This window comes from Phasianus colchicus, chromosome 3 (genome assembly GCF_987193195.1).
Source record: "Phasianus colchicus chromosome 3, bPhaCol1.hap1.1, whole genome shotgun sequence".
Classification (NCBI taxonomy): Eukaryota; Metazoa; Chordata; class Aves; order Galliformes; family Phasianidae; genus Phasianus; species Phasianus colchicus.
Window position 1 is genome coordinate 15,294,384 of NC_143438.1, and position 25,752 is coordinate 15,320,135.

General features: G+C 39.6%; 1 protein-coding gene and 1 long non-coding RNA gene across 2 annotated transcripts in view; one reads left to right on the forward strand and one right to left on the reverse strand.

Moving 5' to 3' along the window:
* The window catches only part of PHLPP1 (PH domain and leucine rich repeat protein phosphatase 1), a 130,470-nt gene that overhangs the window by 7,635 nt on the left and 97,083 nt on the right, over window positions 1-25,752 (reverse strand). The window contains exons 6-14 of the mRNA XM_031589262.2: window positions 25,490-25,720; window positions 23,345-23,547; window positions 21,754-21,814; window positions 20,736-20,831; window positions 16,842-16,997; window positions 9,059-9,259; window positions 7,949-8,111; window positions 3,696-3,826; window positions 658-762 (exon numbers count right to left, since the gene is read on the reverse strand). Of these exons, the coding sequence (XP_031445122.2) occupies window positions 658-762; window positions 3,696-3,826; window positions 7,949-8,111; window positions 9,059-9,259; window positions 16,842-16,997; window positions 20,736-20,831; window positions 21,754-21,814; window positions 23,345-23,547; window positions 25,490-25,720 (1,347 nt within the window). The remainder of the gene's footprint in view (window positions 1-657; window positions 763-3,695; window positions 3,827-7,948; window positions 8,112-9,058; window positions 9,260-16,841; window positions 16,998-20,735; window positions 20,832-21,753; window positions 21,815-23,344; window positions 23,548-25,489; window positions 25,721-25,752) is intronic.
* On the forward strand, window positions 717-15,736 carry LOC149918429 (uncharacterized). Its single transcript, XR_016465030.1, has 3 exons — window positions 717-804; window positions 5,619-5,795; window positions 15,449-15,736. It is a non-coding gene; the product is annotated as an uncharacterized LOC149918429 (long non-coding RNA).

A 25,752-nucleotide genomic window follows, 5' to 3' on the forward strand; every position in this document is an offset into this window, starting at 1 on the left:
GACAAGCTTGCAGGGGTGAAATACATCCAAAACATCATTAGCTGAAACTGCATTTGCCCCACCAAGAGCCATCTTTATGACTCAGCATGCTGCTGACCAAGCTGCGTGTTAAATGAGTGAACAGCAAGTAAAGGTTTCCTTGCCACTTGCTAGGGAAACCTAGGTAGCAGAAGATTTCTACAAAGGTATTTAAGGAACAATGAGATTCGTCACTTTGCCAGTGACACAGAGACTAGCAGACTCTTGGTGTGTTTTGTCAAGTGCTGCCTCAGTCACAGAAGCTCCACATACTATGAATATTCAGTTTTGGCCATTCTACTTCTTCCTTTAGTATCTCTGATTTCCTTGGTAAACATCCTTTAGCTGAAGATAAAGAAGCTTTGCAAAGAGGAAAATGCTATTAAATGTGCTGATCTTTTGCAAGTACCAAAGGCTTGCACAGAGAAAATGTGTCGGTTACCCTTGTATCTTAGCAACATTCCTGACAAAGAAGAAAGTTGAGAGCCAGGCAGGGGCCCAGTATACCGATATAGAGTCATGGCATGGCCTCTGCCTTTGTGGGGCCCAAAACATCCCCAAACTGAAATAGCAGATCTCTTTGTATCTGCATAGAAGCTCTCTGCTGCTAGGATGCTTGTATAATAAGCCAGCTCTTACTTGTTCTTAACTCCTGATGCCTCTGTGTAACCGTGACTCCACACAGCTGGAGCTCCTGAAGCATCACCAGCCGAGGGCTGGTCAATCTTGAAGCAACGAATATTGCTGTAAGAAGAAAGAAAAGATGCACTGGATTCAACTTCAAATGTAAGAACAGCAGTTTTCTTCTTTGCAGTTCTTAGGAATATCTTTAATAGAATAAAACACAGCAGGACATCTAAAGCAGTTACCCTTCTGTGTCTGTCTACAAAGAACAAAAAAGCAGTAAATAACCAAGCCTCTGTGAGGGTGTCAGCTCACTGTTTGCTTACCCAGCTTTTCTTCTTCCTACCCTCACCCCCGAGCTATTTGTTTACAGCCCGGCCCAGTGGGAATACAAGGCCAATTTGTCACCAACTTAATGGAAGCCAGTATATGGAATGATTTTTCAACTGAAGCCTCTCTCACCCATGTTAAAAACAAATCCGTATGACCTGCACCATCCCCTAAATTAAAAGATAAGTCTTCAGAAGCAGCAACACGTAGTAACAGTCTACTATAAAATGCCCATGAGTCAGAAATCATCTCCATCCCAGTGCTGTCCTGACTTGCAAGAGCAGGTCTACAGCCCAGGCTGTGAGCACAGGCCTTCTGCCTTCCATAATTTTACAGCCCAGATTTTTACCTGGGCCCTTGATCCTCTACCCTCCAATTTACTACCAACATAGCCTCTAGCCTGAAATTCAAATACCTTGCATAGTGCAATAAAGAGTTGAAAAAGGACCATCCCTATCTGTTTATGTGCCTCCTTTCATAGCTGGGCTTTGCTGGGGAGAAATGACCTGCCCTGTGCTCCCTCCACTTTCTTATAAAGGCAGGGAAAGCAAGCTCCCCATGTGCTGCAGGAACTTCAAAGGCACCTGAACCTTTCATGAGCCAAATGAATCATAAAAGGACAAGCAGAAAGGTCTAACTGTTCACTCAGAGGATTCATTTTTCTCCATCCAAAGCCCCATCTGACCTGAACACACAAGGAAGTCTTTTTCGCATTTCACAGCCTTCCTCAAATAACCTGAGGGACTGTCACTTCCACTCTGATTTCTTTTAATGCAAATAGTCAGGACATACATCAGCTAGGGCCTGCTAACAGCAAATAAGCTACACAAATCAAGAGCCATCGGTGTTTCGAGTTGAGCCCTTGACTTTGCAGCCCCCTGTGTGACAAATGTAAGGCAAACACCTCACCAATGACATCAGAAAAGTAGCATCTGATCCTGATCAAACAGGAAACCTGGATTCTAAAGTAGCAGATATTCTACATCTGTCTGTACCTGCAAAATACTACAACATACAGTAGCAAATGCACTTTCTTCACAGGCTTCTAATGCAAGGCACTTATCCTGCAGGGCAGAGGAACTTGGATCAGAAGGGTTTTTCTGTTTCCTCTTGCAGCTGGGTTGACTGACCCTGGGGCAGGTCAAGGACCCATGGTTTTATCAATGCTTCCCAGCAGTGGTTAAAAAAAAAAAAAAAGAAAAAGCTACTTCAATGCATTGCCTTCATCTTCCTCAGTGGTGTAATTACAACTAGACCACATGCTCATAAAGGAACAGTACCCAGCAGCATATCCTACACAGGGAGATGAGCTAAGGTCTCCATGCAATATTGTTTTACTTTCCCCCAATTCAAGATGTTATAATTGAACCAGAAGCTCTTTCTGAAAAATCACAGTAACAGCATCTTTTTTTCCCCCTCCTCTTTTCATTATAATTGCTACTGAAATCCTTACGTCCTGTAAGTCACTTGGCAACATCCTCCTAAGCATGCGAGTTTCCTTTAATATCTCCATACACAGGGAAAAAAAAGCAAGCACACATGACAGGGCTCCTCTCATCAGAAGCAATACATATTAACCTACTGCCTGCTTGAATCCTGCCAGGACACAGATGGAGAGCTGCCTTCCACGTGCAGAAGGAAGATATAAAAAGCACTAAGAACACAAGTGTTTTTGTGCCTGCCACAAAAAGTGAGGGCAAGGAGCATCTCCTCTCTCACGTTCAGTTGTGGCAGTGCGCTGTGGAAGTCTACACAGACATCCACTATATCCCAAAGGAGACCTGAAACACCTGACCTCAGCTGAAAGGTATTTACTCAGACAAAAATAGGTCTGAAGTGAAGAAAAATAATTGATTAAAGAAAGAAAAACACACATGCATGCATAAGAAGAAAAGTTTCTGTGAATTAAAGACAATGCATATGGCAGTGAAAATACGATGTGGCACTGGGTGATGCTACTCTCTTACTGCATAGATCTTATATTTGTACAGCGCTCCTATAGGGCATGAAGCCTGATTACTGAGCAGGCAAGAGATAAGCTTGCCTCTCTTGTCTACTGGCCACACAGAATGGTACCTGATCTATAAGTTCAGGTACCATTAAAGAAGCTTTTGTAGTGCACACACAGTTCTCTACAAATCATAGCAACATTACATTTCTGACATACAATGAGCAGCTCTTTAAGAAACAAAGACATCTCTTCCAGCCTTTTTTTCCCCTCCTTTGTCTGCTGCAGAACATGGACTCTCGTTTTTTATCTATAAAAAATTATTATAATGGGTCTTAATTCTTCTGTGCTTGATCTTAAGCATTTAAAAGCAAACCACACAACGCAACACTCAACCCTCAGAAGGCTATCAGCCATTCTTGGTATCATTCAGTATTTAAGGATCAAAGAGACTCAGAATTAAACAGAGCTGGTACAGTTCTCTTCAGGACATAAGAAAGGCTCAAAGCAGCACCACTGTCCACAGATTCTGTTCTAGTGCAAGTTTCACCACATGCTGCAGGAGGCAGCACAAGGCACTTGGTGCATTTCAGTTACAGATGGCACTTGAGTCATAGAGCAGAAAACAAACAGGTAGACAGGAAGAGCATCCCAGAGAGGGATATGATGGATTACAGGAAATGTTTTGTGAGGGGGTAACAAGAAGCGCAGTGGCAAACATGAAGGAAAAGATAACTAGCTCCTTCTGCATCCTCTCCACTCTAAGTCAACTTACTTCAGCAGCTCAAGGGTTTTGTGATCCAAGGCCAATCTGGCGTTTCCAGTCAGGTCCAGTTCTTGCAGTTTTGGAGGCAAGTTTTCAGGCAATGTGATTTCACTCAGTTCATTGCAGCTTAGATCCACACACTGCAAAAGGAAAGCAATCAAATAAGAATCCAGCTGGCATTAAGATCAGTTTGTGATTAAATGCAGTAATGTATGTTGCATGAGTAAGAGAGGCCACAATTGAGACCTAAGATGATTCATTTAAGTAAGTGATTCTTCAGATGGGGTCTACAAAAGTCTTCTTCCTAGATGCCTGGGACACCCAGAAATATGTTTGGCTTCATTTCTGTTTCTGACCAGGTGCTTCTGACCTTGTTGCAAAACTAGTAAGGTTTGTCTCTGCTCTTTGCAGGGACAAATATGGTCACTGTATTTTTAATTAACAGATGAGATTTAAAGAAAAAAATACTACTGATGAAAATGGTTGCCAGTCTTGTAACAGATAAAGGAAACAGACAAATGAGGTTAGGGATTCTAAGATGCTGTCACAGCAGTCTCTCCTCTGAAGTTCACTTATATCAGCACAGGTACAAACATGCTCTGAAGCTGATATTTAGTGAAGGATTCAGAAAATAAGTTATGAATACATGGAGTAGGGCTTAGCAGAGTAAAAATAACAAGATACCAGAGCAGTTTTAAGTGTGGCTTTAATTCAGCTGTCTTAGAAGGATTCATGTTTAAATATGAAGTTATTTTAGTAAGTAGAAAAAATTAAAGCTGAAGTATTTCTGAAAGAAAATGATTGAAAACCAGCAGAGAATCATGCTGGCTACCTACCAGCTAAGCACAAATGAGGTAGAACAAGTGCCATAGAATGACAAAATCCCAAACCAAACTATGTTAAAGTTGCATATCCATATGGAAAGTCAGTACACAAAAATCTGAACACAATCTTCAAACACCTATACAGCAGGTATAGCAAGCAAAAACAGCCAAAGTTTTATTAGAGGACAGATATTAGAGGCTGATATTTAACCAAGAATACCATACACGTATTTCAGAATGATAATTTCCTATTTTCAACCTGGAAAAAGAAAACAGACCTCAAGACCTCTGGTAAAACCGAGGGCTCAATAGTTGAGGGTAGGCTGCAGGGAGAATTTTCTCAGCTGCACACTTTGACTGATAAGTAATTTCCAATGAGAAAAGCATGAAAACAAAAGTCTCTTAGGTATATTCAAAAATATACTGGGTCCTAAGTGGACAAAAAAAAGCATAAGATAACCCAGTAAAATTTGGAAAAGAAAAATCTCCAAATGCTGTTAAACATATGCAACACACACACATAATGACCCAAATCTCAAATCCTGAGGTTGTCTGATATGGAGGACTAATTATCTAGGAAGAACAAACTGCTGACATTATCTAAACTTGATATGGAAATCAGAACTTAAAATACATCATGCAAACTAAATAGCAGACAGCTTAGGAGAAGAGTTATGCCGATTTTTTGTTTGCTTTTTTTTTTTTTTTTAATATTTCTTTGCTACTCTTTGCTCCTTCCAGAGAGCCAATAATTACCTCTCAGATTAACAAAGCTGCTAGCAGGCCTTGCTGTGCTCAACACCATCAGAAATTTGATGGAAAAGAACGTGGAATAAGGAGTACAAAATAAGCAAAATCATTTCACAGTTCTCATTACATGCCCAATACACTAAAGGTAGTAACAGTCTACTGGAGATCCCTCGGTCCCCATGCAGTGATGAATACAGTTTATCCATCAAGTCAGGATTTCTCTGATTTGATTTGTACTGTTTGAAAAACAGGCTAGCAGGGACTTTCTAATAGCTACATTAAATGTAGTTCTTATTCTATCCCACGGGCAAACAGCAAAACACATTTCCTAATTGATCCTAATTTCCTTCTCATTTAGCCCCATCCATGCAGTGTCAGAAGAACAAGTGCAACTGCATGCAGGACACTGTGCTAGGATGGGCCAGGTGGTGCACAGCGTTGAATATTCAGCATTTGCTTAGTTGCACTGGTGCAAATCCAGTATATCTCATCCATGGCTGACAGGGGCTTGAATTATCTCCACTTGTGACTGAAGGTGAGTACATGAGAACTCATCTCAACTCAAAAAAAGGTACTATGTAAGGTATCTCAGAGACATCCACAGAGCTTTTTGAGGCAGAGGACAACACAAAACTTCTGTATCCTTAACTAGAGCATGTAAGATCAGCCTAGAGACAGCTGTTTTACCAAAATGACCTCATATTTGGAAATTCTGGAGTTATCTTAAGTGCAAAAGCATGATCTTCTGTAATTAGCCTTCTCTCTGAAACAACTTCAAACAAAACAGTAACTGTACTACTAGCTGTTCTAGCAGCACTGACTCAAAAAATTTAATGTCAGCCTCTCAAGCTATTTAAGTACAAAAGCAGAGCAGCTATTACCTGAGGTAACATTTTCCCAAGAAATCAGGAGTGTTTGAATGCCACCTCAATTAAGATTAACCATTAAGTATGACAATCACAGTCATAACATGAAACTATACAACTCTGTGCTTTGCTACAAGCAGGCTTTTTCACTATAAAACCTGTACTCAAATTTTAACTTCGTAACTTGCTTTGGAACATTACAAATGCCCTCCAACATCAAAGAATGAGCTCCAGTTTAGCCTAGTAATGAATTCAGCCAGAAATCAAAAGCTCAAGCTCCAGCCCTGATCCAGAAAAATCACCAAGAGGCCACAAGATACCCTCTGCCTATAGTACAGCTATCTGACAACTACAGAAAGTCATTTCAGCTAAGTCAAAACCAGGCTTAGGTATTGACTAAGGCACAAAAGTGAAGTTCCACAGCACTGCACCCTCTCAGATGAAGGCAGTCCCACTATTCCTGCAGTCCCAGTTAATGAAATCCATGCCTCTTTCTTTCACTGAAGTAACTCTAGAGAACCATTAGAAAGAAAAAACACTAGGTCTTCCATGAACACTTTGCTATCAGCTACAAAGCTCAGTAGAGCACCAGTGCCTTTATAAAATACTCATTCCCCAAAATGCAGGAACAGAAAGGAAGTTGTTGGTCAGGAATAACCAACATGTTTACGTTATCCTCCTTTTTTTTTCCCCATGGTTAAAAATGCCCTCATACTTTTAAAGAAATGTTTACTGTGCAGAGCCTTGCTCCCCACCCCAACTCTTCCTCTGAGAAGAAAAGCTTTACTTCTAATTGATTCTAAATGGTCTTCAGTTTCCTCTGACCATTGTTCTAAAGAGGGAGGAGTATTCAGAAATCCGCATTTGTTTGAGATTTCCTGACTAAAACCACAAAGCTCATCTTTCCATGTACTCACTGTCCAACCAAGTTATTCCTCCTGCTTCTCTGCATAACCCCAGACACTGAAGGACACTGACGAGTCTGAGAACTTGGCCATTTGATTCTGCAGACTGTATGAAGGACACAGAGGTTGTTCTGATCTCGTGAATAGGTAACCAGTTCTCAAACCCAGGGAACAACTTTTCAGTCATACCACAAGCTTTGTGCACTATGAGTTAATCTCCCAGCTCTAAGCAATAGAAATAGCATGCACCCCAAAATACTCTACACTGTTGAGGCTGGGAAAAAAGCAGAAACTGAATTCACAAAAGCTACACAGTAGTGTTCTTCAGCACAGTCAAGCAAAGAACGTGTCAGAAAAAGTTTGGTAATAAGCACAAGAGATGGATTAAACATTCTTCCAGTTGTCCAAAATGACTGCAATTATGAAAACAGAAGTAGCTTGCCTAACTACCTAAATCTTGTGCTCCTGGAATTTCTGTCCCCAAGGCCTATCCTATTTTGCAGCCTCTGCATTTTTTAAAGCACACTCTAAACAAAGTCCCTTCTACAGAATTAGCAATTGCCAAAGAAGCAAGAGTTAGTTGTGTATATTAGGTATGTTAATTATGTATAGCCCTTACAACATGTTTAAGTCATACTGCAACGGCCTGTCACAGGAAGACAACTAACAATTTATTGGCAAAGAAGATGGGATGTGGTAAAGATGAGTGTAAAACCAGATTTTGAGGCACTTCCTCCTTTCCTCTCAGAGGCAGCACAGGGGCGAATATTTTAAATAGTAACTCAGACAAGAAAGCAGCTGTCAGATCTCCACAACTGAGAATCTACTACCCTGCAGCAGAGGGAGACCAGAGGGGAGAATAGAACTGGTCAAGTGTGCATTATTACTGTATACTTCACAGCACATTCATGCCTTACCTTTATTTCAGAAAGCTGCATGACTTCTGGGAAGACTTCAATGCAGTTGGAGTGAGCAATTACAGTATGCATGCGTCTACAGTTCATGATGGTGGTCGGAATGGCTTTCAGCTTGTTACCACTAATATCAATTTCCTCCAACTCTTCCAGCTTGGCCATTTTGCTATAAGAATGAGAGTTTGAGATTTTTTTTCTGTTACTACCAATGCATATTTTATTTTTAAGTGGTGGTAAAAGCAATGGTTTTCCCTATTTCAGAAAAATTGCAGACTTCAGCCCAGCACAGCAGTGCCTCTCACCTCTCCTCCCATCAGATTCTAATTAAATCGTGGAATTAAATCTGTGCTTCTATCAATTTCTATAACACTACTTCTGAAACAACTTATTTTGCTTACATTCCCTCTGTTCATCAGTTCACTTCTATTCTTTTTCCTCCTTTCCTCCAGCTCCAGCTTTTCACTTCATCTCACCTTCCCCCCCTCCATTTTCTGGCATTCTGCTCAGCTCCACCCCCTTATTCATCTTTCTCCTGCCACTGGTTGCTCAGAACCCCACACAAGGACAGCAATGTCTCTTCCTTTATTTATTGGCATCTCCTTTCCAAGGTTGTACCCCATCAGCTTCACAGCGCATCTTACACTTGAAAGACTTCTGATTAAAACAGAGTGAACTGAGAGCACAGTAGTTCATCTAAATCGCTGCCAAGGGAGAATCTCCTTCAGGAACACAAGGATTTTTTCCCAGTGTGGTTTAGCCCAGAGCCAAAGGACACTTCCAGACTGTTACGCTTACAAGTCTTCCGTGAGCAGAAGCCCACCAGCTGTAAGCAAAGTGACCAAGCTGGGGAAAACAAAAGACCTCCTTGCCTGACTTCAAAAGCATACTGTCTTCATGCTGAAAAGTACTCCAGGTGCAATCAAAGCATACTAATACTGTGCAATGCAAACGTAGCGATGCGCAACAGGGCACAGCAGATGAATCCACTTACTGCAATGTCACCACATCTGAAATACAACCTGTCCCATTAGATCACTGTGCACCTTGGTTTTTGCTATGAAAACGTTTCACTTTGTTCACCAGTAGGCCAGGGCAGTAAAAGCAGTTACTCACCTTGCAGGAAAGCTCTGTAGGCGATTGTAGGCCATGTGCAAGATTTTCAGGTGTGGATGGCCTGTTAACAAGGGTACACATTTATCCGTGAGGTTGTTATTGGTCAAATACAACTCCTGTAAGATGCTATGGGTCTCCTCAGAAAGAGTGGCTGGGGGAAGCATTTCCAGTTTGTTGGCAGAGGCATTAAGAAATCTCAGACTGCAAAGAAAAGTTGTGTAAGGGAGTTCAGTTTTGTCTGTAAGTATAAACAAAAATTCTATTTGCAAGTTAAGAAAATTATAAAACAAAGGCCAAAAGCACAAGTTCTGATTGATAGAAAGATGAGAAATCTAGTATTACATGAATAAAACTTCCATTTTTATAGGAGCCTATTTATGTGAACAAAGCATCAGCAAAATGAGTGTGTCAAAATGCCTCTATCCCTTTATTAAAACCTCAGCACTGCTAACGTTGATACAGATGTACCTTCAGGTAAGAACAAACCACATCATTTCCATACTTGTTCCACATAAAAATGAATTCCAAATCATCATTAACGAACCGTGACTGTACAGCTACCCTTCAAGTGACTAAGAAGTCATTGGTAAAGAAGCCAGCTAACTTCTCAGAATTTTAAATACTAGCTAGGGATTGTTGGTTTATGTTTTGCTTTTTTTAAACCTGCAGGCCTGAAGCAACTACAAAATATGACAAGAGTTTTCTTTGAATATTTGGACAACTAAGATACAACACCAATCACAAAAAAATCCCAAACAGTAATTTATCTTAAAGGTTTTAAAGAGAAACAGAGCCAATATTCAATTAAATTAAGAAGTAAGATACTTGTTGACCTTGCAGCAAGCAAGCCAAATCTGTATGTAGTTCTGGAGCACCCTCCTCCTAGCTGAAATCCTCATCAATATTTTCTGAATTCCACGAGCAGCAAGGGCTAAACAAACAGAGAAATGAAGTTACTCCTTTCCTCTCAGAGGACCCTTCCCAGGATGGGAACAAGACCTGCTGAAGAATAGGCCTTGCCTGCTCTTCTCAGCAATACTCTGCACACAGATTATTCACATTCCTGTAGGGGAGTCTGGTGATGGCAGGAGCACAGAGGGAAACATGCTGTTGGCATCTTAAGGGTTAGAATTCACACAGGCAATTCCAAACAAATAGAAAATTAAGGCCATTTAGCCTCTAGTAACTAACCTTGGCACAACCGTGCCTTTCAGGAGAAACAAGACTGCTCTTCTTCCTCCCTCCCCTTTTCTGAAAAGGCTGCCTTAGAGAACTTGTGCTACAGAAGTATGCCTGTCAGGCTGCAGCGACCACATTCAAACCAGGCTGCACTGCTCCTACCACCTAATGGGAAATGGCAGTTGCAATAGTCACGGTTGCATTCAAGAAATAGGACTTGAAAATGAGCTAGCTGAAGCCTACACAGCCAGCGATCAGACACAAAAGGAGTACGTGCTCTTGTCATCAATCTTAAGAGAAAGCTATAAAATATTGATAGCTCTTCCCCTGCTCCACCTAGGCATGCAGCAATTGGCACTGACCTTTAGGTCTATTAATGAATGAAATGGATTTGCATGAGCCGCAGCTGGTTGAAACTTGCTCAGCAGCAAATAAGGGTCAGACACGCTACAGAGAAGTCACATGGAATGTCAAAGGATTTAAAAAAATATATTTCCATTAGAAGCAGAAATCTCTCAGCGCTGCACAGAACCAAAAGTAGGTTAGCTGTTTTACACAGGCAGAGGAGTCCACTATGGAGAAATAGCTTAATCCTCAGGCTCATTCATTATTCAGAAGGGTGGTAAAACTCCAAAGGAGGAGGGGAAGGGAAGGATTAATAAGGAGAAGGGAATAAGCATTTGAAAGGGTTTTTGCAATACTATTTATTTTAAAAAGATGCTGCTCAGTTTTGCCTGTTAGGCATGAACTAAAAATACATTAAGCTCATTCAAGGTTGGATTACTAAACCGAAGCGCACCACATCAATGGCCTCTGTATTTAATTAAACACCAACAAGCACACCTATTACTACAGTACAGACAACTACTGCTGAGACAACTTGTTTCTAAAATCCATGATAATCTTTCCTCTTTCCACAGAAAAGGCACTTTGATTAACATTAAAGCCATGGTACCTTTTGTACTGCTTGAAGAACAAAATGGACATCTCCAGCTCAGTTCAGAAAGGTTTAATTAATAAAAAGGTTTGAGGATGCAGGGAATAACCTTTACAGGAATATGACAGAGATGAGAAAGTAGCAGCAGAACACCTCCCAGGAAGAGGCACCATAAGAGGAATCTGCATTTTAAGTATGTTCCATACACTGCAGCAGAACATCCTGCAGCATTCCACAGGTACCTTCTTTTAATGACTAAATGGAGACACAGATAACTTAAAACTTCATAGCTGTAGGATGCTAAGTGCCAAACCTTCAAGAAAGAATACTGTTCTGATAATGCTGAAATTGATGCAACCTATTGCTTAGTGCCTTGATTCTAGCAATGAACTAGCAGATTGCTCCTGCATACAGCTTTGTTGATTCTGTGCTATTTTACATCCCCCCAAAAAAATCTATTCTTGTCCATCAAGCTTCACTTTGCACTGATTTAACGCAGAAGTCCTTTTTCAGTTTATTTTCACACCTCTTTCTCCATCCTCGTGCAGCGTGCCAGCTGCACATCTCATGAATGCCCTCTGGAGGAGTAGAAATTTACTTGTGCACAACTGTTCCATCTCACTTGTGCATGGACTTCAACTGATTCATGTTCCTTGAAGATATCCCACTCGTATTGCTTATCAGATAGAAGCAGAATGTTAAGTATTAAGCTCAGTCCAAAACTAATTGTTTCCCCTTCCAGTTCCACCCACACCACTACACCATAAGCTCATGAAAAAAAGTACAGCACCACTACAAAAACCTGAATTCAGCAGCTTGTGCATGTACCAGACTATAATATAGTGAGGGGAGTATGAATTAACAAGTACTAGAAGAGTGCTGGGGATTAAGAAAGGCATTGGCAGAAAGCTACCACAATTCTTCAGCTTTGACAAGGCACAAATCCTCCTTTGGTGTGAAAGTATAAATGTTGAACTCTGGCTAGAATAGGCCACCTTCAGTTTTATGGGGTACTTAAAGTACAATTCCTTGCTAGATGTAACTTCTCCAAGACAGAAAATAATGGCTGTCCCAAAGACTACACTAGAATCAAGGACATGGATTGAATTCAACAGAACAGACCTAGTGTGCATACAGCATTCACATGTCTTTCCTATTTAAATCCTGAGAATTCTGAACTGAATTTGAACTTCTGAAAGCAAAGAAATAAAATCTACTGGAAAATGCAGAAGGTTCTATTTCTTCTTTTCCTTCAACACTGCTGTCTAATCTAGCATGCACAGAGGCTAAATATAGACTGTTGTCAGGTTTCACTCACACAGCATCTCCCAGTTCCTCACCAGTTTCTGAGGCAGCCTGGCAAACTTGGCTTGCAGGTAAGACACGGTCACCAGTGGAAAAATTTAAGCACTCCAAAACACTTAGGAACATTCAACATTAGTAAGACAACATTATCCTATGGCAAAGTAACAGCAAGACAAAACTGAAAGCACTGATAAATGTTGGAAAGAATACTGCAGCTGCAAAATGAAATATGCAGAGAAATCAAGTTCTCCAGTTTGGCCTGTGCCCCAAGATCTCCATCAGAAGAGAACAATCAAATCAAAACTTCTTCAGTACTTTCTGCTGAGACATGCCCTCAATTTCTGAGCAGATAATCCTAAAGTAATTTATGATTGAGGTAGCAAACGTGTGAGAAATACTCAAGACAGGTGTAACTAGGGAGAAAACATCAAGGCAGCTCTGCCAACCTATTCAAAGAGGATATTTCTGCTCCTGAAAAAAAAAAAGAAACAACAAAAACAGATGGAAATGTTCAAGTCAATCCTCTCTCCTGATGAACTGCCAAAAATTTAAAAATAAAAGGCAAAAAAAGCCCAAACACTCGACTGTTGTTGCTACCTCATCTCATACTTCCTAATCTATCTTCAGTTGCACCACTAAAAGATATTCACAAATCTTCCTGCAAACCCTACCCTACCAGCAATGAAACAAATGCAGCTAAGCATTTCTGCAACAAAAGCATGTGCTGCAACTGAAATAGCTCTTTGCATTCATTTGAATTTGTTTTCTTCTTCACTTTCATTGTGTCTGTGACATGTACCAGTAGTTGTATGAAAAGGCAGCAACTGCTGTGGGTAGAAATGACAAGTATTAAGTTAAGTGGGTCACTTTCTAGAATTCCAGCAAAAAGAAAAAACAAAACACAGAAAATCCCAACAAAAAATAGATTCAAACAACAAGAAAAATTCAAAACAGTTTAGAACAGCTGAACAAAGTTGAAAAGAAGAATCATGAAACAGCCTAGGGGACAGGCTCCAAATAGACTCTACAGCTGCCACTACAAAGCAACAGAAAGCCCAAGATGGGCAGAGTACAGCTACACACCTTCACTATCCAACTACTGCAATTACCAATCTGATGGCTCTTAAGAGTCTACTATAACTACAGCATTCATGCTAACTGGAAAGGAAAGCTTATGCAACGGGTAAACCCTTGAACTTCATCACTATTCCTCCATTTTTAAACCTAACCTGCCATTACAACACATAAAGCAGTGGGTTTAAAGAAAAGGTGCAGGGTAACAGGTGCAAAAAAAAAAGTTAAGGATCCTGCTTGCAAGTTTTTTTCCCCCCAACAGCCATAGCACTTGCATGAGTTCTCTATTTCTGTAGCATCTGGTAATGAGAAATGAACAGATTATCTGGCTGTCTCCATTGTGCTGATCTTGCCAAGAAAATCCCCACCCAGCAAGAGAAATCTGTGCTAACATGATCAAGATGTGCACGCTTCCAGTGTAATAAACAGAACCAACTTCAGTCTCAGTCAACGTCTTACACAAAAGGCCTTGACTTCTCCTCAAATAACAGTTTAAAATAGAAAAAAATTAAAAAAAACAGACCAAGAAAATAAATTATACTCTTCATTGGAAAATCAAACTTCTTAATTGGCTTTGAAGAATTAAGGGAGAAGACTGATGTCTGTAGATTTTACGAAGAGAATACATTTTTCAGTATTTTGCTTGATTTTTATGAAAGTGACATACCAGAGCTCTGGCTTCCCTGCCTTCCTCAGATCTTCTAGATGTCAAAGCCCACCAGCACTTGCCCAAGGCAATTCAGAGCCACTAAGTCAAATAGGATCAAGAAGGAGAAATTGTTCGTAATTCACAGCATGAGACTTCGAGACAAGATATTATCTGTCGACCACATAGACTTTGAGTATCTTTCTGAAAAACAAACTAATCTTTTCATGCTGCAAAAGCTAAGTCATTTTATGGAGAGATAAGGGCTCTGCAACATGATTTGCCCAACATTACACAGTGGGAAAAGATCATGGCAGAGTGCTCAGGCAACCCCGTTCTCTTGACGTGTCTGGCAGCACAGATTGTGCTTCCCAGGGAATGCTTTGAGAATTTTTTTATTTTTTTATTTTTTAAAACAAGCAAACAAAACCCCTAAATACCTTTCTCCAGTCCAGACTCATGGCTACTGACAGATGCAAACATTTGAAAGCAAAGCAAAGAAAAAGTACTGTAGGAAATTCCAAACCTAGAACTCTTACACTGAGGACAAATTTGCACTGATATTTTCCTTCACATGCATCATTTCTGCAGCTTTAGGAGGAGTGCCAGCATGGACAAAATATTAAATGAAGTCAAAAGCAGTAACGGGGTAGACAACATGAGAATCTCCTCAGAACTGTTTCTATACCACACATGAGGAGGCTACAGTGCTGAGGAAGTGCCACAACGGATAAGCTTTGTTGATTCCTGTGCTTAAAAACACATGCCCTATTGCTGCCTGAAAGCTGCATAATATCAAGACTGAGGATGGGAAAAATCCTTAGGTCTGAATTAGCCATTTAAGAGCATGTTTTTCAAAAGAATTTTAACATTCCTTTTCAGCATTCAGGCTAACATGTTTAGCCAATGTATGGAAGTCTAGCCCCAGTCTTAATTTTAGTCTGTGCTTCTTCCTTTTGGCATCACAAAAAGACCTCAGACCAAACTGTCCATAGTTCTGTAGCCCTGTTTAAAATGGTGAATTGTGACCAAAAAAAAAAATTATCCAGGTTCTCTCACTACCAAAACTGCACTAATCTACATTCCAGACCTACAATCTATACGTGAAATTTACAGAAGTAAATCACTTTGCTTTTTGAGATGCCAGTAGCTTTCTGAATCCAATTCAAAGTTTCTTTCCAAGTTAGCAGACAGGAAAATGGTGTTACTGTATTTTAAATTGACCTAACTTTGCAAACTTTCATTTCAGAAGTTCATACAATCTCTACTGTACAAGAGTTTGAGAAGTCACCCACAAGACCATTATAGCTGCTGACATGAAACTTCTCCGCCACTTGAATAAACTATGAATGTCACCATTTTTGACCAGAAACATAACAAGTAATTGCAATTATTACAATTGCAGCATTGCTGAGTTTCACTGTTTTGACTGCACTTCTATGTAAAGTCTCAATTACAGCAGTAAATTAACATCAGAAAAATTCTGCTGATAATCAGTTTGTTCTTAAGGTTGTACCCTACTTAGGGCTTAATGGGGACAGGTATGCAATAGTCTAAAAGAGAAAGTATAAAAATCAAGACTGAAATGTCATACTGGTTCCCAGAAACAAAATCTTGTCCTAAAGAAATTCCTCCTTTGAGAGATAATCTCCTTGGAACATAACTCTGCAACCTTGATACTGTGAATCCCAAAAAGTTTGAACAGAGATTCCCATCAGAATGAACAGTAGAAAAATGGGGGGTTGTAATACTCTTAACTAGACAATGACTTGTGATAGAGAGAGATCACTGTTCCTCTTACTTCTTTGCCTCTCTCAAAACCCAGGAGCTACATGTTCCTTTTGTCACAGTTCAGACCAGAAATAAAACCCTGCAGCACAAACTCTGACTGTTAAATTATGTATAGGTTAAAATATTCAGAAATACCAAGACTATTTGTTACAGTGCAGAGGCGCAAGGACACCAAGCAGGGCAATACCATCCACCATCCAATTATGCTATGAATCCCTGGTATTTTAATCACAGTCACTTCACAGGATATGTTTAGATCAAGGAAGAAAGATTATGAAGACTTTGAGGGTACAGGAACAGCAGTACAAAAACAAGAAGCCAAAAATCAGATGAAGTGGTGACACCAGCTAAATTAGCAACAAACATTTGAAAGGCATAAAAAATTCACAAAGCGAGGACACAGGAATAACTGAGTTATTCTGACAGCCTTATGCACAGATCTTGTTTTGTTTGATGGGTATAAATAAGTTCTAGCCTGTGACTGAAGGGATGGAGTGGGGGTAAAGCCTTCACACTCCATCAAGCAAGACTAAGAAATATATATTTAAAGAAACTGCCACTAACTCATCTCAATGTATGTAGTAGAAAATAGCACGCACTTCACTTTACAGTTAGATATCAAGAAGTAGGTGTTCCAGCACAAGCTCAGTAGAGGAAAAAAGCTACCATATAAGGCAACAGAACTAGAATAAAGAGAATTTGTGTTTTGGTGAGCTGGGCAGACATCTGTTCTTCTCACATACGGTTTGGCAACTTTCAAATTAAAGGAACTCTCAGATTACTCTTTCAGCTACAAAATGAAACACAAAGTAAGGTTTCTCACACGCAGGTTGGAATTCCTTTATGTTTACCTGTCAGCTTTCAAAAGTAGGTTAGATGGCAGTTCAAGGAGCTGGTTGTGTTGCACATCCAGGACCTCCACTTGTGTTCGTTCAAGCCGATCTGGTAGCCTTCCTAACAAGTTATGTCCTGCCAGCAGTTTACGCAAGCTGCTGTTGTAAAACAATCTGCAAGAAAGAAAAAACACCCAAAATAAGTAAAATCTCAGCTAGAGATCTGCTTAGTGATCTTCAGCTTGATGCCACAGTTCATTACAAGAAAGTGATTCAGCCAACTGATTAGTAGACATTGTATTAGTTACGCACAGATCTGAGAATATCTTCCCACTCTCCACCAACTTCTTAAAAAGGTAAAAAGGTTGTTCAGCGACAGGGAAGGAGATGTGAGGATGATTAAGGAGTGAAAGTAGCAAGAAAGGGTTACCTTATTGCAGCATATAAGACACGAACATTTAACATGACAGTGAACTAGGTAATTGCTAACAGGGGCTGCAGAAAGCTGTGGGATCCCTCTAGTCAGTGAAAGAACTTCAGAAGTGTGGGTGAAATAAGTCACCCCACAAACTTCATAGTAATTGATTCATCATGTACTGATTCAATCCAGTGCAGTTCCCCACCCCATGTTTTCCTTTTCCCTTAATACCAAACATAAAGCCTCCTTTCCAGTTCTACAGCAAATGAAATTTATCTAATCGGCTTTACTTTCTTGAGCTTTTACAACCGATAGATGACCCCAAGTCCCATCCCCCCACTCTGCTTTTGTGGGGGGTTAGGGTATACTAAGGATAGGGATAAAAGAGCTGTATGAGGGGAGAGGAAAGACTGGTTATTTTAATCAAACAGTAAAGCTAAAATTTGCAATAGAAAAAACTTAAAGAGTTTAAAATCTGCACCAAATAACCTCAAAAAAGGCACAAGTGTTGATTTTGAGCAGAAATCACTTTCAACAAATTAGGAAAAAAAGATTATTCTGTCTGCCACCTATCTTACATTCCTGCTACCATACTCTTTAATCTGGCGAGCCTGAGGGCCATGCTGACCCATTTCAAAGATTCTTAAATTACTCAGCATTAGAGCAAAAAAATTCTTCTTCCCTCAGTTTCAATGATCCATAGACCCATTAAGGGCCTTCCTCCCCCCTCTTTCCTTCAATCCATCAGGTCACTGGATTATTGTGCCAAAATAATCAATGAAGTATGCTGACTATTTTCCCCTTGACAGATACGGTCATACTCCATATCCGTGTGCCAGTGTTAACAGTTATCTCAGTTGGCTGGATCATCTGAATTATGACCACGGATACAGGTCAACTGCCAGACACATCATTCCAGAAGGCTCAATGCAGAATTAAAAAATTTATCATACAGCGGTATGCTATTATGTTTTTCGTATTTTATATTTTTTGCTCTTTTTTTTTAACATGTAAAATTACAATTTTACATGAATGAGAGAAATTTTTAAAGGATTTGCCTTCCTATTCTACTTTCTTTCATAATCAGGACTGGCCAATATCACCAACACTAAACATTATGGGAAAAAAACAAGAGTTGCAGCAGAACATCACCAGGAAAAAAAAATCACACTTGGGGTTTTTTTGGATAGGTGGGGGCAGTGCCATTTTTAAATCAGAGAAATACAAATCACAGTGAAAACCTTAACAATCCACTCCTGTATGGAAATGCATTTTATAAATAATTCAAAAGAACTAAGTAGGCCTTTGGGAGATTTTTTCTTGCTTTCAAAGTTACACAACCACCAAAGGAACTGCACTCCTTGAAGAAAACTTGAAGCACCAACACATTCAGCTTATTAAGCTCCTGACAAGCCTGGAACAACTAGCTCTCAGGCCCAGTTTGGAACCAGGATTTGTTCTCCCTATGAGCAGCCTTCACACTTGCCTGATTCCCACTGAAGCTCCGATGACATCTAACAGTTTAAGCGTAAACATGCTGCTCAGCCATCAGGCACCTTTGTATAAAACATGGAACTGGATGAATACTTTCACTAAACTTTTACTAAGCCAGCATTCAAGAGAATGCAGTGTTGAATACAAGCAGATATTTTCAAAAAATGGACCAACAAGAAAAACAAGAAATATATACAGACACATCTGTTCACTGGTGGCAGCAAGGTATTTTGGCAATCCTTAATTGAAACATTTCCATTTTCACTATTATGATGAATTTGTCCTGCTTTCTTAAGTACCCTCTTAGTTATTTTTCAGTACTTTTAAAGCAGACATGGGCTTTATTACAGCCCAGCAGCATACATTGCTCCTGTTTCCTTTGAGAAAAACATCAGTACGTAGTCCTCTCTCCAAATTTTTAGCTTCAAGGCTGCTCTTCTATTTCGAGGGGCAAGTAGAAAGCCTCAACCATAGTTTGTTTAGATTAGGTGCAGCCTTCAGCCTTCCAGGAAATCACTGGGAAGTCAAGGATTGAACATTTGTGGCTAGGCTTGCAAGCATCCTCCAAGGGAGTGCTGTTTGTTTACTTGGTGTGTTTTCAGAGTGCTATTCTATACAGACAAAAAAGCAAGCAGTAGAGCACGTGAACTCTTACTGAGCGCTAATATTTTTCTTGACACTTACACGAAGTATATATGCCTGAGCTGTTTGCATTTGAATTCAGACCCAAGTTTCCCTATACATTAATTGATGTTTAAGGCCACGTTTTGAACTGAGCCTTAAAAAATGAGCTGACTTATTAGGAACTAAGCTATCTAGACACATACTACAAAGAAGAGCTTTCAAGAGATAAGCTGTTTCCTGGGGTTAATGATAAGATGCCAGGAGAGACAAGTGGGATGTTGACTGTACGTAGTTCTCAGCTAATCATTAATCTCCCAAAGATATCCGGTATGCCTTGATATTCCTTGCTGTTATGAAGTGCAAATGAAAGGCAAATGAACTTTGGCTCCCTCAACCTTCTGAGTGTTCTTGCAAGTTTCACTTTGTGTGGAAAAAACAGAGCGATGAACGGTCTGTATGTTATGCCACTAGTTTGCTCAGTAGATTTCCTCACATCCTTTTCCGCTCGGATTCCTGAAACCTATTCTCTTCCCATCTACAGACAACACCAACTTTTTTGTTCCTGATGCTCTTTAGTGCTACACAGCTTCATAAGGAAAACAGCTCTTGATACACTAGCTGTCCACAGTGTTCAATAGCTCTGTACATCCCCACGCATTTTCACCACTTGTGTCCAGCATGCTCTCCCTCTTTCACATCTCTTTTGAAGTGTACAGAGCAGCCAGAAAGGACAAATCCTTTCCAGTGAAGTCAGGCACTTAAAAATGCTCAATACCAGAACGTGGCTGATATTTGGACTGGGTCTATCTAGAAAAAAGTTACAAACAGCCATTTACTATGTAACTGATTTTCTTTCTTGTTCACTTCTTTTCCTACCGCTTTATCAACTTAGAGACTTGGAAGATCATCCTTATATCAAATGCAGTTGTTATGCATGCAAAAATTTACTTGCTTTATACAGCTTTACTCTCTCCTCTCAATCCTTTTTCTTATCTGAAACTCAAACTGGGCTGTAAAACAGAGTCTCTATACACCAGTAAAACAGAAATAACTTACACGTCCTGAATGTCTAAATTGTCGTGCAAAGATATGGCTGTAAATATTTAATATTCAGTATTAAAAATGAAGGGCTTTCCTCCCTGAACAGACTCAAAACTTCCATCTGAAGTTCAAAGGCACTGCTTTCTCTGCATGAAAGTAAAAGAAGAAAGGCTCAGTGGAAGCTTGTGGCATGATGACACTCCACAAGGTAAAAATAAAATCAAACAAGATAAAATTTGCCTGAGAATCACTGGAACAGACTAAACACTGAATCAGCAATTATTTCTGAACTGCTCATTTTGTACTACGTTCTGCAGCTGGTCTGCAAGACTCACCGGGCAGGCAGCTCACTTATCCGATTGTGGCCAACATCTAACACTTCCAGTTTTTTGCTGTCACATACCCACTCAGGCAGGTTTTCCAGATGATTTCTGTGAACAAATAACACAATGAGGTATACCAGATCATTATCCAAATGATTCTCCTACATGTACACTTCCTGAGATCATATCCTCTAAGGACACTGCAGTAAGACTTATAGCAACAGTGCAAAGTTAACACATTCCCAAAATATGTGCCTCTAACCAAGAAAGGAAAAAAAACCTGCTTTTCAAGTATCAGGGAATAAGTATTAAGAGTATCAGGAAGTTGTCTTTCCAGAGGAAAGGAAATTGTTTTAATGCACATTTGTGAGACACCCTTTAAAAAATATTCATGGTCTGAAGTGGAAACATCTCTTTGATGCCCTATAAATTCAATTCTGAAACCCGCTCTGCTACTCTCCACCAAAGAGAGTAAAACATTCTGTGCATCTTAAAAACCAAGGGTTTTATTTTTCTTGCATTTTTCTTCACTGAAGCTAGCCATTCTAAAAGTTTAGTTTTTCCAAACAGTTGCACTGCAAACATTCAGCTAAGCACTCACGTATCCTGCCTTAAAGACAAAAGCCAGTAGTGTAAAATAAGTGTACAAGATTGATTGCACATGCATTCAGATATCAGCAGCTTCAGCTAGCATACACAGATGCAAAGGCAGGCAAACCGTATTCAAGCTCTTGCAGATTTTAATTTCACAAATAGGACCCTAAACATACATTACATCATCCTCAACAGTTTAAAAGAGCTTTAAAGCAGGCTAAAATTAAAAATAAATAAGTTAAGAGAAAGCAGGGAACAGTTGTTGCTTTTTTATTTTTTTTCTACTGGACAACAACTGACTTTAAGAATCAGCTCTGTTGTATCTCAAGATCCAATTCCTACCTCCACTTCAACTCTGTAAAACACTCAATGTTCCCTTCTTCGTGAACTCAATTAATATGTATTTCACAAACCCAAGGAAAAAAAATACTCTTACCTAGAAATATCCATGTAAGTCAGGTAATTAGGAACTGGATACACATCAAGATGAACAAGTTCTAGTAGGGGAAAATAAATATGATAAAGCTTTGCAATCTGCTGCTCTGTAAAAGGTACTTTAAGTAGCTAACCATCAGATTTCAGATAAGTCAGGAAACTAAAAAAGCTTCTACGGATCTGGTTGATTTTTTTTCTCCTCTATTATGTCTGAGTATGCTTGTTATATGAGGCTGTATTTGATATGACAGATGCTACATAATTCATCAGAGAAGAGAAAATTGGGAGTTAAATTTCATAACAAAATCCACTATTGCCCCAGATTTGTAGCTTCACTTCTGCCACCCAAGTTTGTCTGCTCAAGCCAAATAGTCTGTACGGTTTTTTTCCCCTTAACTAACAGTACAACCATGGATTCTTTGCTCTGAAACATTAAGCTAAGGAATACTTCGAGTCCTCTAAGTTATGGCAAGACACAGCATTTTTCTATCCATTACCCAAGAGTTTCTGGTTACAAGTAGTCGCATAAACCTTTCACGGCTCCTCAACTACAGCCAGCAGCATATTTTGATTGCCTCTTTGTTTCATATCCTAAACTTTTAGGTAGCTGACGCTTAGCACTGATGTTGAAACAAAACCAGCAGGTGTTTAAGCTTATAAAAAATCCACTAACATGGATATAACAAACATCACTGTTCCTTTGGAGACAGACTTAAAACAAGGTGGCTGTGGGTGCAGAGAGAGCACAGCATCGTGCTCTTCCTGCTGGCAATGTGACCAAACAGTTGATAGCACGATCCAGGCTAACTTGAATTCTCAGCTCACATTGCACAGCACATGCTCAGATTATATTAACCTTCCTTAGTTACAAAGATCCTTCCATGAATATTTAATGATAGCACAGTTCTGGATATCGTTAAGATGACAACCAAGCATTGCAGACTGTTCAGAAAATTCACAGTTGTCTGAGCTGGTGTTTTGTTTATTCCACACCAAACTACTCCAAACAATAAAAATGGTAGTGAAAATTGAGTATTTAACTAACACAGCAGCTTCTACAGAGAGATTAAACAAATCTTATTAATGGAACACCGGAAATATTCAACTGGAAAAGGCTATGGCATTTGTATTATAGAAAGCAAAGTTACTCATGCTAGGTTTCATAGCTTTCCAGCAAGAGTACGCAGCTAGAAGTAGTAGCAAAAATATGTTTAGTTTGTCTCATAGACACTCATCAAAACTCGAAGTCCAGGAAGAAGCAATAAATTCCTTATTTACTTCATAAAGTACATAAATGACAGCTTCAAGACCCCTCCCTGCTGACATAGAGAACTTTGGCCCAATTTCTAAGATTTTCATGGTTTTGAGAACTCCACACCAGTATTATAGTGCTATCTGGAGGCCATTTCTGAAGCTCAGAGTTGTCAGTAACATGACATAGCATACATGAAAATCTTTTATCCCAGAGACATTTCAAGAGAATCCTGACTCCTCTCAATTATGTATATTATACTCTGTAAGCACCCCACAGAGAGCCAGGCACAAAAACCAGAAAGCAGATGACAACACAGCTGCCCTGGAAACACACTTACCATTTGAGGAAGCATACAGGGCTTTGAGAAAATATCCACTAATTTTCAGAGTCACCAGTTGATTTCTTTCACAGTGTAACACTTCAACATTGTTAAATACTGTCGCATCCAGCTCTCCAAGTTTGTTGTCTCTGAGGTCCAACTGGGTCACATGGTGGAGAAAGTCTATTTCATCAGCTTCCAATTTCCTAATTGAATTCAATCTTGCAGACAAAAAGTGAGATTAAATATAGTTACATGAGAGGGTCTTGCTGACAAACCAATGCTCACTCCACCATCAGTTGCTCAGGATTAAATTAGCATACTTCAAGGTTCTAATGAATTTTGATTTTTAAGTAAGTTTCCCTACCCTTGTGGGATTTCAAAAATAGGATGCATCAGCTCTATTGTTTTACCCATTGTGACAAAGGAATGATGATACAGGCTCCTTTCTGAAAACCACTGATAAAAAGTTCAACAAAAATCTAAGTGCTATTGTTACGGTGTCAGTAAAAATAAACAATTATCTGTGCCTGATAGTACAGAAAAGAAAAAAACACAGGTGTATCACAGGTATCTCCTGGAAAGATGAGATCCTAGCAGACAAAAAGTCTGCAAGTATTTATGTCCCCTACTTTATTGAAAGGCCAAACCGAGATTCATGAATTCCCAGACTCGCTTGCCACTTCAACATGTTCCACACTGGGCAAATTCAGAGGCCTGAGAAAGGTGTCAGAAGAAAGCCAAGCAAAAACCCAAGACAAGTGGGTCTGTCAGATAAAGAAAACAGGTGTTTATCACACCTTCACCGCAGTGCAGATGCTGCCAACATTCAGCAACTTCTGGAGAAGTTGAAATTGAAACAATATTATCTTGTAACAGCTATCTTTGAGATGGCAAAGCACTTCAAAGAGTTCAAATTCTCAGATCTGAACAGAACACTAAAATCAGTCCATCAACTTGTGTTGGCTCATTATTCCTCTCTACTGAGCATGAAGGTACCTACCTATAGTTTTGCTGTTGCTCTTTGTTTCAGCTCTGTACAACAGCTGTATGCTTTCAAAGTAACTACACTTTTCCACTAGAAGAAATTATGGAATAAGCCTCCTCTACCATCACAGGCTATTCTTTTCTGCTTCCAATTTACAAGGCAGTGTTTACTTCTGATTTCAATGAAGCAAAGCACTTCACAGCACAGCAAGTACAGTTCACAAGCATAACAGACACGAAATAGCCAGGACAGCTTTACAAAGACCTTTGAGAAGTCATACCACCTATCTCGATCACTTTTATACTTTCACAAGACACAGCCTTCAACTGCACTAAAGTGAACCGCACTGATAAGTAGTAGACTAACAAAGGACAGGAAAAAGTAAATTAACAAAAAGCTTAAGTCGTGTGATAGAGAGGTGACTTTTTATCATTTTATTTATTTTCTTGACTTATGGTGGCTTTTCTTGATTTCAAAAGCTGTCAACTTCAGAACAGTACAGCACGTTAAGTTTTAGCTTGAACAGTTAAATTTAACTAAGCAGTTTCAAAATCCATTGTTATTTGGATATCATAGTAAAGGTTATGTATTATTGAGCCTTGCTCAGCTGCTTGCAAAATCTGGGTTCTCCCAAGACAATAAGAATGACCAGCACACGAAAGCCATTTATAATAAGGATCTTTTTAATATCTGCTGGAGGCATCAATAAAATACTATTACTTGTTGTGGACTACGCTTTGTAACAGACCAAAAAACATGACAGTATCTATTTTCATCCACTCACTTTGATTTCTCTCTTCATCATCTTACATATCCGTAATATTTCAAATAGAAGCTTTTTTCAGATAAGAGACTATAATTTATATTATACTGATACTGCACCAACTAGAACTGCAGCCACCAGCAGCCCACGCACCATTTCATTTGATCTTTTGGTTTAAACATTCACCTCCTTCAAAACTCACTATCCTAACTATTGATCCTAGGTGCGACCTCTTCCTCAAAGAAAAAGCACTAAGTCCCTGCAAGTGCTGTGAGTTATGCAACAGTCAGAAACATGAACTAATACAACAGATTCATGCCCAGAGGTTATTCTGACAACTAAATAAATTGTTTCAATACCACTAATTTAGATTCAACTTAGATTTTTTTTCCCTCCGTTTTCAAAAACCTACCTTAGGTCCACATGTTTAATATGAGGCATCCTTTTTAACACTTGCAAGTTGAGTGTATCCATACAGTTTCCTGACATACAGAGTTTGTCCATTGCAGTCAGCTTCTCTAATACTCCTGGAATGTCAGTGAATTCATTGAAGGACAGACTCACATAGCTGAGCTGATGCATATGCTCCAATTCATCGGGAAGGGACTGGAGAAAGTTACCATCCAGCAAAAATGTCTGCAAGCTATTACAAATGGGGGAGGGGAAGGGAGAGTG